Source organism: Podarcis erhardii (genome assembly GCF_964252035.2).
Source record: "Podarcis erhardii genome assembly, chromosome: 3".
Taxonomy (NCBI): Eukaryota; Metazoa; Chordata; class Lepidosauria; order Squamata; family Lacertidae; genus Podarcis; species Podarcis erhardii.
Window position 1 is genome coordinate 68,591,132 of NC_138507.1, and position 14,098 is coordinate 68,605,229.

At 44.3% G+C, this 14,098-nt stretch overlaps 1 protein-coding gene across 1 annotated transcript in view; it reads left to right on the forward strand.

Annotated features, from left to right (window-relative positions):
* Positions 1-7,702: 7,702 nt before the first annotated feature.
* The window catches only part of LOC309338622 (uncharacterized protein), a gene marked incomplete at both ends in the record, with an annotated part of 58,748 nt that continues 52,352 nt past the window's right edge, over positions 7,703-14,098 (forward strand). Inside the window, one exon of the mRNA XM_081855942.1 lies at positions 7,703-7,880. Coding sequence (XP_081712068.1) covers positions 7,703-7,880 — 178 coding nt within the window. The remainder of the gene's footprint in view (positions 7,881-14,098) is intronic.

Consider the following 14,098-nt stretch of genomic DNA (forward strand, 5'->3'; position numbering starts at 1 on the left):
TCTGCTGAATGGCTGCATATTTGTGAATGGCTGCTCCTTTTGCAGACGTTCCTAGAATACGGAGAGTAATAGCAAGAGCTGATACTCCACTTGTGTGTGTACTTTGCACTCAGGTAGTCACAGAAGGATTTCACGTGGTTCACATTTTGCTAGACCCAGCAGTATGCAAGGACCAAACCTTGTGTGTATGTATGTATGTATGTATGTATGTATGTATGTATGTATTTAATTTCTATATGGCTTTATATTTTAAAAAACCTTAAGCATGTTAAATCAATAAAACAATAGCTGGGCAATGTTCCTCTAGCCTCATGAGGAGCCTCTTCAGTAGGGTTGGTGAGTGTGGGCCCAGCCCCCTAGGCTAGGGGGAAAGGGCCTTGCATAGGTATCACATATTTATGTATCACATAAATCAGTGTTCTTGGACCACTGCTGTGGTATGCCTGGTTGACTGGCTTGTGGTTCGAAATCCCAATACAGAAAGCCTGAAAGAAATAAAAGTATATATTTGCCTTTTGCATAGTTTCCCCACCCTTTAAAGTAGATTCAGAAGGTACACAAGAGGTTAATGGGAAGCAGCCCTTTTTTCCTGTTCTGCTTTAAAATGCACTGTGAAAATGTGCTGGCAAACTTGCTGAGAAAGGCACATGCTGCAGTGTGCTGACACATCAGTGTTGGCTCATGCAGAATACCTGGGTGTGTGACAGTGTTGTAAAAGCAATAAATCAAATTCCTAAAGTATCGCTTGTTTCTTTTGTCCCCACCCCAGCCTTCGCCAAGGTGGCATTTAAATACCTTATTCAGGGGTTTTTTGACCTGGGATTTTGAAACTTTTTGAAAGGATATGTATATGATTTCTTAGAAACATGAGATAGAGGGCAGTGAAGCTGCTGCTCCAGCACAACCTCCAGCAATTTCAATGAGGCTTCAGCAGAGCTTCATGGGTTGGGTCCCATGATCTTAGACTGAAAGGTTAATAATAAGAATTATTATTTATACCCCGCCCAACTGGCTGGGTTGCCCCAGTCATTCTGGACAGCTTCCAATAGAATATTAAAAATACGATAAAACATCAAACATTAAAAACTTCCCTAAACAGGACTGCCTTCAGATGTCTTCTAAAAGTCAGATAGTTGTTTATTTCCTTGACATCTGATGGGAGGGCATTCCACAGGGCAGGTGCCACTACCGAGAAGGCCCTCGTCCCCTGTAACTTGACTTCTCACAGTGAGGGAACCTCCAGAAGGCCCTCAGAGCTGGATCTCATCTGAATGATGAGGGTGGAGACGCTCCTTCAGGTATACTGGGCTGAGGCCATTTAGGGTTTTAAAGCTCAGCACCAAGACGTTGAATTGTGCTTGGAAATGTACCGGGAGCCAAGGTAGGTCTTTCAGGACCGGTGTTATATGGTCTTGGCGGCCGCTCCCAGTCACCAGTCTCACTGCCGCATTCTGTATTACTTGTAGTTTCTGAGTCACCTTCAAAGGTAGCCCCACGCAGAGCGCATTGCAGTAGTCCAAGCAGGGTGGCCCCTCCCACATAATAAAAAAGAGAATAGCAAAAACAGAGTTTTGTATAAAATTTGCATATACTAATGTATGCATGAATATTTAAACTTAATTGCTATCATTTAAACAGAAATACCACAGTGCGGAAGACATGTGAGGTGATCTTTGTGCCTGCTCAGTCTGTGTTAATGGGCAACTTCAAGCCCCCTGCTTGCCTATCTTTAAACCAGACAGCCTTTCAAATAGAGGTTGCCACACCTTCTAATGGGAGACTTGCCCATATAAGACCACTTTGCACATGACAACCTTGCAATAAAAAGCCCCCCAACCTTATTTATTTATTTCTTTAGGGTATTTATATACCACTTCATATACATAATTCCTAAGCAGCTGAAACATGTGTTATCTACTTATCTAGCTGTGTCTTTTAATAAATAATTATACAGTGTATAATTATACAATGCTACAATGTACAAAAGACTGAAACTTTGAAAAATGCTTGTAAAAAGTCACATTCAGATAATGGGCCTGTGTGTGAGAGAGAGATGGAGGGAGGGAGAGGGAGGGAGAGGAATGTGTGAGTGAAGGATTGAAGCACAGAGCAAATCCAGGTGGTGAAATACAACAGGGGGAAATCGTTATGGAACCCAAGCTTCATTATTTATGCTTCTGTTATGATGAAGTATTTAGGATCTTGCACATTGGGGGAAAGTATTTCTATTTATCTGTAAGGGCATGACTTGATTTGTACAATTGCATACTCCATTTGCTTCCTTTATTCAATTTCTGCTCAGATTGCATAACTGCAAATGACTTGTCCCATGAAAGGAAGTAGGGCTGCCTTCAGTTATGCAGGTTGGCTTTGGGCAAGGTGCCCTGAATCGCCCCTCATGTCCTCCTTGCCACTGTCACTGCTGCTACACCTTCTCTTGTCATCTGCCCAATCCACACAACAAAGGGGGGCTGGCCCAAAGTCACTCAGAAGGTTTCATGGTGAAAGGTGACCAGGATAGACAAATTACACTTTTATGGCAGGCACAAATTGTGGCCTCCTTCAGCAGTCTTTGTCAAAATCCAAATGGGCAAAGAAGCAAAAAAACAACAGAAACCCCTTGTCTCACTAGAGATGCCATATCTTACTCAGGGCTTACAAGCATTTCTGTGAGGAAACAGAAAGAGCGGCCTGCACTATAGTTACCTTTCCAGAATTAGTTAATGGAGGAGAAAGAAGTCATGAATTTCAGGGGCTTTTGCCCCTGACAAATTTCATCAGTGGAACAATTTAGAAGCAAACATCAGGCAAATAGCTCTGCCCCGTTCTGTCAGAAGAAATTAGTGTCGGAGGGTCTAATTCTCCACTCCATTACACCAGATTTTTATGCTGGTGTAATTTCATTTGCCTCAAGTGACTTCTGTCAGTGTAAACCTGGTGTGACTGAATGGAGAATTAGGTCCTGGTTCTTGTTATCAAATACATACCAAGCTTGAGAGTTTAGAGTTGCCTTTCCATTCCCATCCTTCTGCTTTTAAGAGCTGCCCGGCAGGTAGAACTGCAGCAGGTGAAACTTCATGGGGACAGCCATGAAGTGATGGGAAAAGCTTCGCCCAGTGCACCCACACAGAGCAGGGGAGGGTCAAGCTACACAATGCACAGTGTGCAGCTGTGTCTCTTATTTTTCTTATTACATGTGCAGAGTGGGTGACGGTTACCAGGACTGCAGTGCAGAGGACTGGGAGATTTACCCAGTGGCAGATCTCGGGGTCTCAAATTTCAGTGGCGCCCAGTGCAACACCAAGCTCCATTCTAAATCATAGTTGTGGCATCCCCTGTGGCATGCCCGAGGCTCTGTGCCCAGTTGAACCAGTTGTTCTTCCCTAAATCTGCCCGTGTTTATCTCTTTCATCCCCAGATGTGTGACCTCTCCAAAAATTGTTCCTTCTCCCTCTGCAATATGTAAAAAAGTTCCCTTTGGGGAACTTTTAAACTATGTTTTTGTGGTTTTTTAATAGGTTTAGGTGGTTGTTATCATTGCATTTTTTAAAACTCAGTTGTTTAAATCACGCTGGGACTTTTTTTATGTAGGAAGCAATATATATATTTAATAAACCTAATCAGAAGTGGCTCACCAGGTAAGGCAGAGCCACTAGACCAGGCATGGCCAAATTTGGCCCTCCAGCTGTTTTGGGACTACAATTCCCATCATCCCTGACCACTGTCCTGTTAGCTAGGGATGATGGGAGTTGTAGTCTCAAAACAGCTGGAGGGCCAAGTTTGGCCATGCCCGCACTAAACAGAGGCAGAGCTAGCTGCTCTGGCACCAGGAGCCATAGCTGTTAACTTTTCCCTTTTCTTGCGAGGAATCCTATTTGTAATAAGGGAATTTCCCTTTAAAAAAGGGAAACGCTGACAGCTATGCCCAGAGCGGCTCACATACTATGCACCCGGGGGTGGGGCTAGCTTCCTGCAGGGGCGGGGCTAGCATCCCAGGGGAGGTCCGCTCATGGCGAGTGTCCCAGGGGGCAGGGCAGTGATGTCACCCCCCTCTGGATGACACGCGGGGCGGACCGCACCCACCACACCCCCTTCCTCCGCCAGTGCCACTAGGCTGACTTCAACCCATGTGGATCGCTGTTGCTTCCTGGGAGGGAGAGGAGCAAGGTGGTCTGGAAAGGTTAGTGCAGTGCAAACACACTTGGTAGAAGCCAATATGGTGCTTCTGCTGGTACTTTTGCACTTTTAAGCACACCTCCACACAGTAAGCTACAGCAACCCCCCTGGTAGGAAGCTAGTGTAGAGGCTCTGCCTCATCCAACCAAATCTCACCCAACTAAATATCATAGGCTGCAAACACACTCTAAATGTAAAGCACCCACTCACCCAAAAAAGAACCTTGGGTACTGTAGTTTACTCCTTACAGAGCTGCAATTCCCATCACCTTTAACAACCCGCAGCTCCCAGGATTCTTGGTGTGTGTGGAGGGGGGGGGTAATATATTTTAAATGTGCACACACACCATAAGTGCATACAGCCATAGCCTCCTGGGGAGAGGGGGAGATGAGGGGTAGCAGCTGGGAAGGGATAAAACGCCCTTTCCCATTCACTGCAATCTCAATAACGATCAACCCCCTGACAGCTGTAATTAATTTAAGAAAAACAAGAGACATCTCTGCACACTCTGCATTCAGCATAATGCTTAGTCTGACCCTCCAGCAGAAAAGGAAGGCAGCCTTTAGCGGAGTTAGACACACTTAAGCCCCCTGATTTCAATGGCTTTGGCTTAAGCACACAGAACTGCTGGATTATGTCCTCTCGGTGCAAGCCTGTGTTTACTCAGAATTCAACGGGAATTGTTTCCCCGTGAGTGTGTTTGGGGTGGCAGCTCAACAGTGAATTGCTTTGCACAACCCCAGTAACGCAAACTGATTGAGAAGGAGCAAAGCAGCTTTGAGTTCCTCTCCAGAAGGCTGCAACTTCACATGTCTTGCTAAGTCATCATTAGAGTTACCATGTTGTGGGAACATTTTTATATTTAAAAATTAGAAAAGTAGAACTTTCTAAGAGCCTTGGGGGGGGGGTGAGAGGGAGAGGTGGGGGAAGATGCCCTCTACTAGGTACTGTATACAAATTCTTTGTGACTTACATACGAAGATAAGATGAGCCTGCTGGGTCAAGCCCAAGGGCTCATTTAGTTCAGCATCCTCTTTTTACAGTGGCTGACCAGATGCCTGTGAGAAGCCTGCAAGATGGACATGAGAACAACAGCACCCTGTCCACCTGCAGTTCCCAGCAACTGGTATTCAGAGGCATAATGGAAGCACTGGTTTCCAGAAAGTCCAATATTATGCATGTTTACTCAGACAGATATTCTGCTGTATTCAGTGAGGCTTAAACCAAACTAAGGCCACAAAGGACTGTAGCCTTAAAATACAGTGGACGCATGGGTTGCGAACGTGATCCATGTGAGATGCATGTTCGCAACCTGTATCTGCACATGTGCAGGTTGCGATTCGGCGCTTCTGCGCATGCACGACTGCCGAAACCAGGAAGTAACCTGTTCCTGTACTTCTGGGTTTTGGCGGTCTGCAACCCGAAAAAAACGCAACTTGAAGTGACTGTAACCCGAGGTATGACTGTAATGCCAAGCAGCCTTGAGACCAATGCCTCACATACCCAAAAAATACGGTAAATAAAATGGCAGCATCACTGTAGCAAGGGCATGTTAAAATCCACATCTTCATTCTGTGTTTTTGCATCTTACTTGCGTTCAAAGAAGTATATTTTGGGGAGTGCTGCACTGGCAGCTCTCTCTCTCTCACCCTCTCTTACCATGCTGCTCCTTTAAGGGGAAAAAACGGAGAGAGAAAAGATGATAACACTGCAATGGCGCTGCTAATCATCTATATAGCTGCTGAAGATGCACCCGATTTTATGTTTGCTAAAGGGGCCGTTTTTCTTCTCCCATTTTGCACATTTTGCTTTCGACTGCACAAAACTTTAATAAAAATGGTTCCCCAGGAGGGGGCTTTCTTCAGCATTCTCGGCAAAGGCTGTGCATGTTGAAAAAAGGAGGGGGTCCCGTCCAACAGTTCGCCCAGCTGTCTTAGCTAAGTAATTAGCCTAATAGCAATTTGGAAGGTTGCTGCCTATTAGGCATTGTGCTTCTTTGATTCCAAGCGAAGTGTGAATCCAATGACTGACATTTCAGAAATGTGTGGGAAAAACCATAATCACCCAGCATCTGCCTTCTGTGTGGGTTTTTTTAAAAAAAATAAATTCAGGAAGCGTCCTTTTTTGTTTTTCAAATCACTTGCCTTTCAGCAAAGCAGGGCAGCCAGCAAAGGGGTGGGTGTGAAGCAGACACAATGCAAATGCGGCACAATGCAGCACAATGTGTGCGAAATACGCACACCAGAGTGTCCCTCCAACTAGCACTTTGGCTTTGTCCCTTGTGTGGTTGACTTCAACTCCAAAATAAATTCCTATTCTGCTATTGTAGTGACTACTAGTTTTTGGCATTTAGACACGGGCTCTGTGGGACAGGTAGGATTCAGGAGGTATTCAGGATGGCACAAAATGTTTGATTGGTTTTATCTAAAGGAAATGTTTTTAAATAAAGTAGGCATAACTTTAAAAATACTAGAGGAAGTAATTCCTTTTTTCAAGGGGTAAAGCAAATGGCTCTGTTAAGAGCCAACCAAAATAAGCTAGTACGTTTATGTTATTGTGCTTTCCTCTGCCTCTGTGGAGATAAGACTAGAATAAAAATGTGTTTTAATCGTCATGTCAACCCTGTGAGGTGGGTCAGGCTGAGCTTGGCCTAAGTCTAGACAGTGAACAGTTGCCTCCAGATTGTTGGTATATGGAGGGATGAGTTCAAGTGCATACCAGGAAATTTAGGTTCGTCCAACTGAACTGAATGTTCTGTGAGCCTTGCACAAAAATACCCATTAAAAAATAAAGTGATCTTTGTAGTTATAAAAGTAATGGGGAAATGCACCAGAAAGTGTGAAATGAATGGATAATGGGAGAATATGCAAACACTGTGCAAACAAATCTGAATGAATGCTCAATAAATAGGTCATTGGGATGAGTCCTGTATGATTAATCCTTTTAACCTCCCATAACTTTTTCATCCTAGCCCAAAACATCAGTCTTCTAATCATCCCCTTCCTTCCTTCCTCCCTCCCTCCCTCCCTCCCTTCCTCAGTTGTGTAACAGCAGAACTATGTGGATTCTCAGGCTTTTTGTATTCCAGCTGAAATAGCAAGCTTCTTCTTACTATGAACTGCCTATACAGTGGTACCTCGGGTTAAGTACTTAATTCGTTCCAGAGGTCCGTTCTTAACCTGAAACTGTTCTTAACCTGAAGCGCCACTTTAGCTAATGGGGCCTCCTGCTGCCGCCGCGCCGCTGGAACACAATTTCTGTTCTTATCCTGAAGCAAAGTTCTTAACCCGAGGTACTATTTCTGGGTTAGCGGAGTCTGTAACCTGAAGCGTATGTAACCTGAAGCGTATGTAACCTGAGGTACCATTGCATATATATCAACCCTTTCCTCCATAGCTTCAATGTAAACAAGTGCAAATAGATGTATATTAGAGCAAAAAGTTTTAATTTCACAGACACACTCATGGGGTCTGAATTGGAGGTGATGGACCAGGAGCGAAGCCTCGGGGTCAGAGTAGATCCCTCGATGAAGATGTTGACCCCGTGTGCGGTGGCCGTGAAGAAGGCAAAATTCATGCTAGAGATCATTGGGAAAGGAATTGAAAACAGAACTGCCGATATTAACGTCGTTATAGAAATCTCTAGCGAAACCACATTTGGAGTACTGTTTACAGTTCTGGTCTCCTCACCCCCAAAAGGAACTTGTAGAGATGGGAAAGGGCCACCAAAATAACTGAGGGGATGGAGCGAGAAAAGTTGCAGCATTTGGGACTTTTTAGCTTAGGGAAAAGGTGACTAAGAGGTGACATGGTAGATGTTTACAAAATTATGCATTGTGTGGAGAAAGAAGATAGAGAAAAGTTGTTGTTTTTCTCCTTCTCTTATAGCACTAGAACTCATTGATACCCAATGAATGTTGGAAGATTTAGGACCTCTAAAACAAAGTACTTTTTCTCACACTGCGTAGTTAAACTATGGAATTCACTCTCCCAGGAGGCAGGGATGGCCACCAGCTTGGATGGGTTTAAAAGAGGATTAGACAAATTATTGGGGGGGGGGAGGGCTATCAATGTCTACTAGTCATGATGGCTATGCTCCACCTCCATAGTTAGAAGCAGCAATGCTTCTGAATATCAGTTGCTGGAAAACACAGGAGTGGGGAGAGGGTTCATGTGCCATATTCTGCTCACTGGCTTTCTATAGGCACCTGGTTGGCTACTGTGGGAACAGGTTGCTGGACTAGATGAGCCAGTGGCCTGATCCAGCCGGGCTCTCAAGATGTATAGCACCCAAGGTAGCAGACGTGGTTCTTCCAATCTGCTCCATTTTGTCCTCACAGGGTTGGGGCAAGGCAGAATACAGTGGTACCTCAGGTTACAGACGTTTCAGGTTACAGATGCTTCAAGTTACAGACTCTGCTAACCCAGAAATAGTACCTCGGGTTAAGAACTTTGCTTCAGGATGAGAACAGAAATTGTGCTCCGGCGGCGCAGCAGCAGCAGGAGTCCCCATTAGCTAAAGTGGTGCTTCAGGTTAAGAACAGTTTCAGGTTAACAACGGACCTCCGGAACGAATTATGTACTTAACCCAAGGTACCACTGTATGTGAGCTTGTGAGTTTTGTGGCTGTGTGGCGATTTGAATGTGGATTTCCCCAATCCTAGTCAACACTCTAATCACTATCCCACACTGGGCAGGCTTATACATACTGTTGCAGCATGGTGGGAACATTCTGCACGATCCACTCAAGCTATGCGATTTTCTGTTGCGAATATTACTACTGCACCATGAAGCAGCAGCCCACTCTGTGTGGCATATATGAGCTGGGCCTCAAATTGCATCTATAGAAAACAAAGCTCTTCCCAGTTTATGCATTCAGCAGGATTAAGAGGGTAGACTCTCTTTCTGCACTGTATGGTTGAAGGTGAGGGTTTGCAGGTTTGGATGCTACTCCTTCCAACCTAAATACCTTCTTGCACATAGGAAAGCAGCACGCTAAGACTTCTCAGAGCCAGACATGTGTTTAAAAGCATTATCTGCCACAGTGGAAAAAGGGGTAGCCTCTGTTTTTATCAGCAGAAGGTGTGCCTGTGTGAAGTGTGTGAAACTTGCACACACACACAACCTCCCTGTAGTCTGTCTTCATTCTCCATTCAAGGTCTGTGCTTGGCTGGGAGAAGGTGCTGTGGGAAAGTGGAGCACCCTTCTCCCATGCGCTCATCTGCTGGTAAAAACTGCCCACCGCCTCCTTTTTCAGGACTGGGGTGAATCTATGTTTCAACACACTGATCTACCGCCATCAAATTTAGTTTGGTCTTCCCTTGCATGTTACTTTTCTGTGTTCATGATGCGTTTGTTTTTTCCTTCCCATGAGACAATATTTTGAACCAGCTTATCGTGGAACTTGACTGATGGTTACCACCATAGCAAATCATGGGTACATTCCTTGTGCAGTTAACATCCACACAAGTTGGTCAAACCACACGTTGTTAGTATAAGCAGTTTTGAGAGCGCCAGTCACTCATTTCACTGATTCCATCAAAACCACTCAATATGGGATTTACACCTTTCAAATTCAGTGTGATTGGCACCAAACAAAACAAAGAGTGCTGTCAGGGCATGCATATTAGGACCTGTAGATCAGGAGTAGCACAACCAACTCCAAGAATAAGCAGCTCCACAGAATACGACCCTGGCTCTGGTCCAATTCGTTTTCACACCTAACTTGGCTAAGCTGTCCCTGGTGAATATAAAGACTGCTCTGTTGCTGTATTTTTAGACCATAAGACTTTAAGCAGGAAAAGTGCAAGTGTGACTATGAGTCATTCCACACACACACTTGTATTTTTATAGATACTTTTCATGATATGAATGAATGAATGCTGTAGGCAGGACATCCAATGATTAATCATCCATTGAAAACTAAGCACCATGTAACAATCCATGTAAGTTTTTTACATGGTTGCAAGATAAGCTGAGAGCTCCACTGTCATTCCCACCACGAGGAAGAAATATGGAGCCCAAAAAACATATATAGATGCAGGTAGTAAGGCATGAATACAGTGGTACCTCGGGTTACATACACTTCAGGTTACATATGCTTCAGGTTACACACTCCGCTAACCCAGAAATAGTGCTTCAGGATAAGAACAGAAATCGGGCTCTGGCAGTGCGGCGGCAGCGGGAGGCCCCATTAGCTAAAGTGGTGCTTCAGGTTAAGAACAGTTTAGGTTAAGAACGGACCTCCGGAACAAATTAAGTACTTAACCCGAGGTACCACTGTATAAGCAACACGGTGGTGGCAAATGTATAAATAGCACTCTGGTGTTTGCTTTTCAATTATTTTCAGATGTTGGGGGGGGGTTACATTAAATGTAACTATGAAAAAAAGTTAATGGAAAATAATGTTCTGTTTGTGTCTCATAAAAGTGCTGGACAACAGCCACAATGCATGTATTAAATCTACTAAATTGCAGCTAGGTTGTTCTTGTTCTCGAAGCTGGGTTTTTTTGGTGGGAGTGAGGAAATGCATAAAAATGCAGTATTTCTCAAGAAACAACAGGATAGATATTGATTATGGCTAATGTTGTGTGCACCAGCAGTGAGAACACCCTGGTTACAGAGTAAATTGGAATAGGCACACAAACTATAGCTCCAAGGATTCTTTGGGAGAGGCCATGATATCAACGTACGGTAGTGCTTTAAATGGATGGTGTGGATGTGAGCAGTGTTCAGCCCAGCATAAATGATCTGGGTTGTTAACAGAATATGCTAAATAGTATACTTCAGAGGCAAGGTGGTCCCAATTGACATGGGAGGGTGATGGGGACAAGCAGAAAATAAACTAAGGATATTGGCCACAGTAACTTCTTACTGTAATCGTCACTGTTGAAAATGTTGTACAGGGATGACAAGAGGCTGATGTGTGGAATGAACAATCCTTCTGGTCTCAGAATGGCCAGTTCTTTACTGCTGTTCCTCACAATTTTGCACTCATTCATGGTACAGTTTGGTTCCTGTGGTCATCACACTTACTTCTACATTTGGAACAAAGCGGTTGTTCTCCACATTCAGTTACGGGTGCATGTCAGCTGTACATTTAAAAATAGCAAACAACAACCTGGTGCCGTGGCAAGTCAGCGTGTCATTCTCATGCTGGGACTTGCCCACAGCTATGCTGCAGTGTTTGAGTTTCATTTAAGCGCAGCGGAAAGAGCAAGAGGGAGCTGTCCCTATTCCAGCCCCCTTGCACGACCCTCTATGAAGAACATAGGGCAATTTCTCACTGGTTGCCAGGAATCAGCTTATGTTCTTAACATTTAGCATGTAAGTACCTAAGAAAAGCCTGCTGGATCAGGCCAATGGCCCACCTTGTCCAGCATCCTGTTCTCAAAGTGATCAACCAGACATCTTTGGCAAACTTGCGAGTAGGACCTGAGCAAAAGTTCAAACACTTTGCAATGACCTGGCTGTTGGCATAGGGCAGGCACCTTCACTGTACTTTTTTCAGGACCCGCTAGAAACATTTTTCCCAGGACTAGACCATTCATGGGGCAAGGGGAGACGACTGTCTTAGGTGGTAGCATCAACAAGAATGGCAAGAACAAGGAATGCATCACTCGCTGCTGCTGCAACTGCCTTGGTGGCAGCGATGGCTGCGGTGTGCTCCTTCGGGGCTGGATCTTCTGCCTCCTACAGCAGCCTCTTGGCAAATAGGAGGTCTCCTTGTTCCCAATGTAGATCTTTATCCCTGCCCCCTTGTTCCTGATGTAGATATTTGCTTACCCCTGGCAGGAAGAGGCACCATTTTGTGCTTTGCCTCAGGTGCCAAACTGTATTGGTCCTGCCCTGCATTTTTGTTTAGGCAAGTCTACCCAGATATGTAGACTGTAAGTGTCAATAGTATACAACAGTACAGTGGTACCTCGGGTTAAGTACTTAATTCGTTCCGGAGGTCCGTACTTAACCTGAAACTGTTCTTAACCTGAAGCACCACTTTAGCTAATGGGGCCTCCTGCTGCTGCTGCGCCGCCGGAGCACGGTTTCTGTTCTCATCCTGAAGCAAAGTTCTTAACCTGATGCACTATTTCTGGGTTAGCAGAGTTTGTAACCTGAAGTGTATGTAACCTGAAGCATATGTAACCTGAGGTACCACTGTATTCAGAAGTCGCTCCTATTCCGTTTGATGGGTGTTGCATCCGATGGATGCAAGACTGCAGCCTTAGGCTCATTACCCTGGTAACCAGTGGTCTGTGGCACTCTTTCCTGGGTCACTGGAGTATTTTAATTTGATAGAAATATTTTAAATAAACAAATTGTGAGACGCTCATGCGATAAGGATGAGATCCTCCCATGTAGAAGTTCTCACGCTGTCCTAGCAATGCAGGAAGGAGTGATAGTGCATCTGCTCCCATAGTGCCAGAGTAACATAAATGTTTATCTCTATCCTCAACTTATCAGTTACCTACTTTGCAGGATTCTTGAAAGGTTTCTGTTGAGACAAATGATACTGCGAAGTGCCTTGAACACTGTTGAGTGCTATATAAATGTGAAGTGTTCTTAATAAAGTCATTGTTTAAGTAAATAGTCTCTGAGGGGCTCCTCTGGTGCTTATCGTGTAAAACCACACTGCGTCTGGTTGCTGAAGTACATACACACACAAAATTATCTATTATCAGGACTGTTACAATCTTCAGATAGAAATGACCTTGAGAGGTCACCCCCCCTTTTGTCATGACAATGTATTTATTTATTTGCAAAATATTATATTTCTTTTCTATTTCAAGAATGCCCACTGTGCCATGAATGTACAACAGAACTTTTCACCTCCAGGTTTCATGAAGACTATTAATGCTTTAAACCTATTTGAAGAACTGTCATTGCTAAACTGGAGTTATTGTGCAAGATCTGAACATTCACATTTCCTCCCTTTGAATGCAGGACAATAAATCTCCCCTCCCTGTGTGCAGATGGTAAGGCTATGACCCAAAAAGAGAATGAGGCTTGCTCATCAAACTGCTCTGACAGTGTAAGTTCCCTTCATTTCAATGGACTGAGTGCCAGTGGAGTACTTCAAGGATTGAGAAGTTTGCTTTTTATTTATTTTTTGAAATCCTGGAGGGGAAAGGGGCTTGAAAGAAATTGAGCAACGATGAGCTATAATTTTCAGCATTTTTTTTTTCTTGTAACACACCATAAATTGAACAAATTGGGAAATGTGAAACAAAGAGCCAGCTGTTTATGCATTATATCACTTGTAGGTCCGGAGAGGTTTAGTGATTGTAACTGAGGTCCTGTTTTTCTAGGATGCTGTTTGGGAGATGAGGAGGAGGACCAGGGCCATCCCTCTGGTTCCATTGTAACTAAACCACTGTAAGTGATCTAAAGGATCAGATTGCATTGGAAAAAGGAACTACACACTATTTCTTTTGTGACGCTTTCTCTTAGATGCTGTTTTTAGCAGCCCCGGGCATGATTTGCCTAAACATGGGGGTCATTGAGGAACTGGAAGCTTGTGGATTTCATTTTGGTGGGGGGGGGTGTCCCCATCTCTATAATAATTTGAGCACTGAAATTGACTTTAAAATGCCCTGCTCTGGGAAGAACTACATGTTACTTTTGGGAACTGTGGGTGAGGGGAAAATTTGTATGGGAGGAAGAAGGCTTAATCCTTCCTGTAGCCACTGATTTTCTGCTGCAAGTGATCTACCATGGTTGTTCTCTGCCCCCCAACCATGGGCAAAAAAGCCCCCTTTCCTGCTGCAAACGCCCACATGCAGCGTCATGAGGCAGACATGCATGAGGATGGGAAGGGGCACCCTGGGTTTAAAAAGTTACTTTGCAGGCCAGTGATAGCTCAGGTTTGTTCTCAATTCGTGAAGTCATTAAACTGGATTAATCCCCATAATCTGAGCTAAATTTGG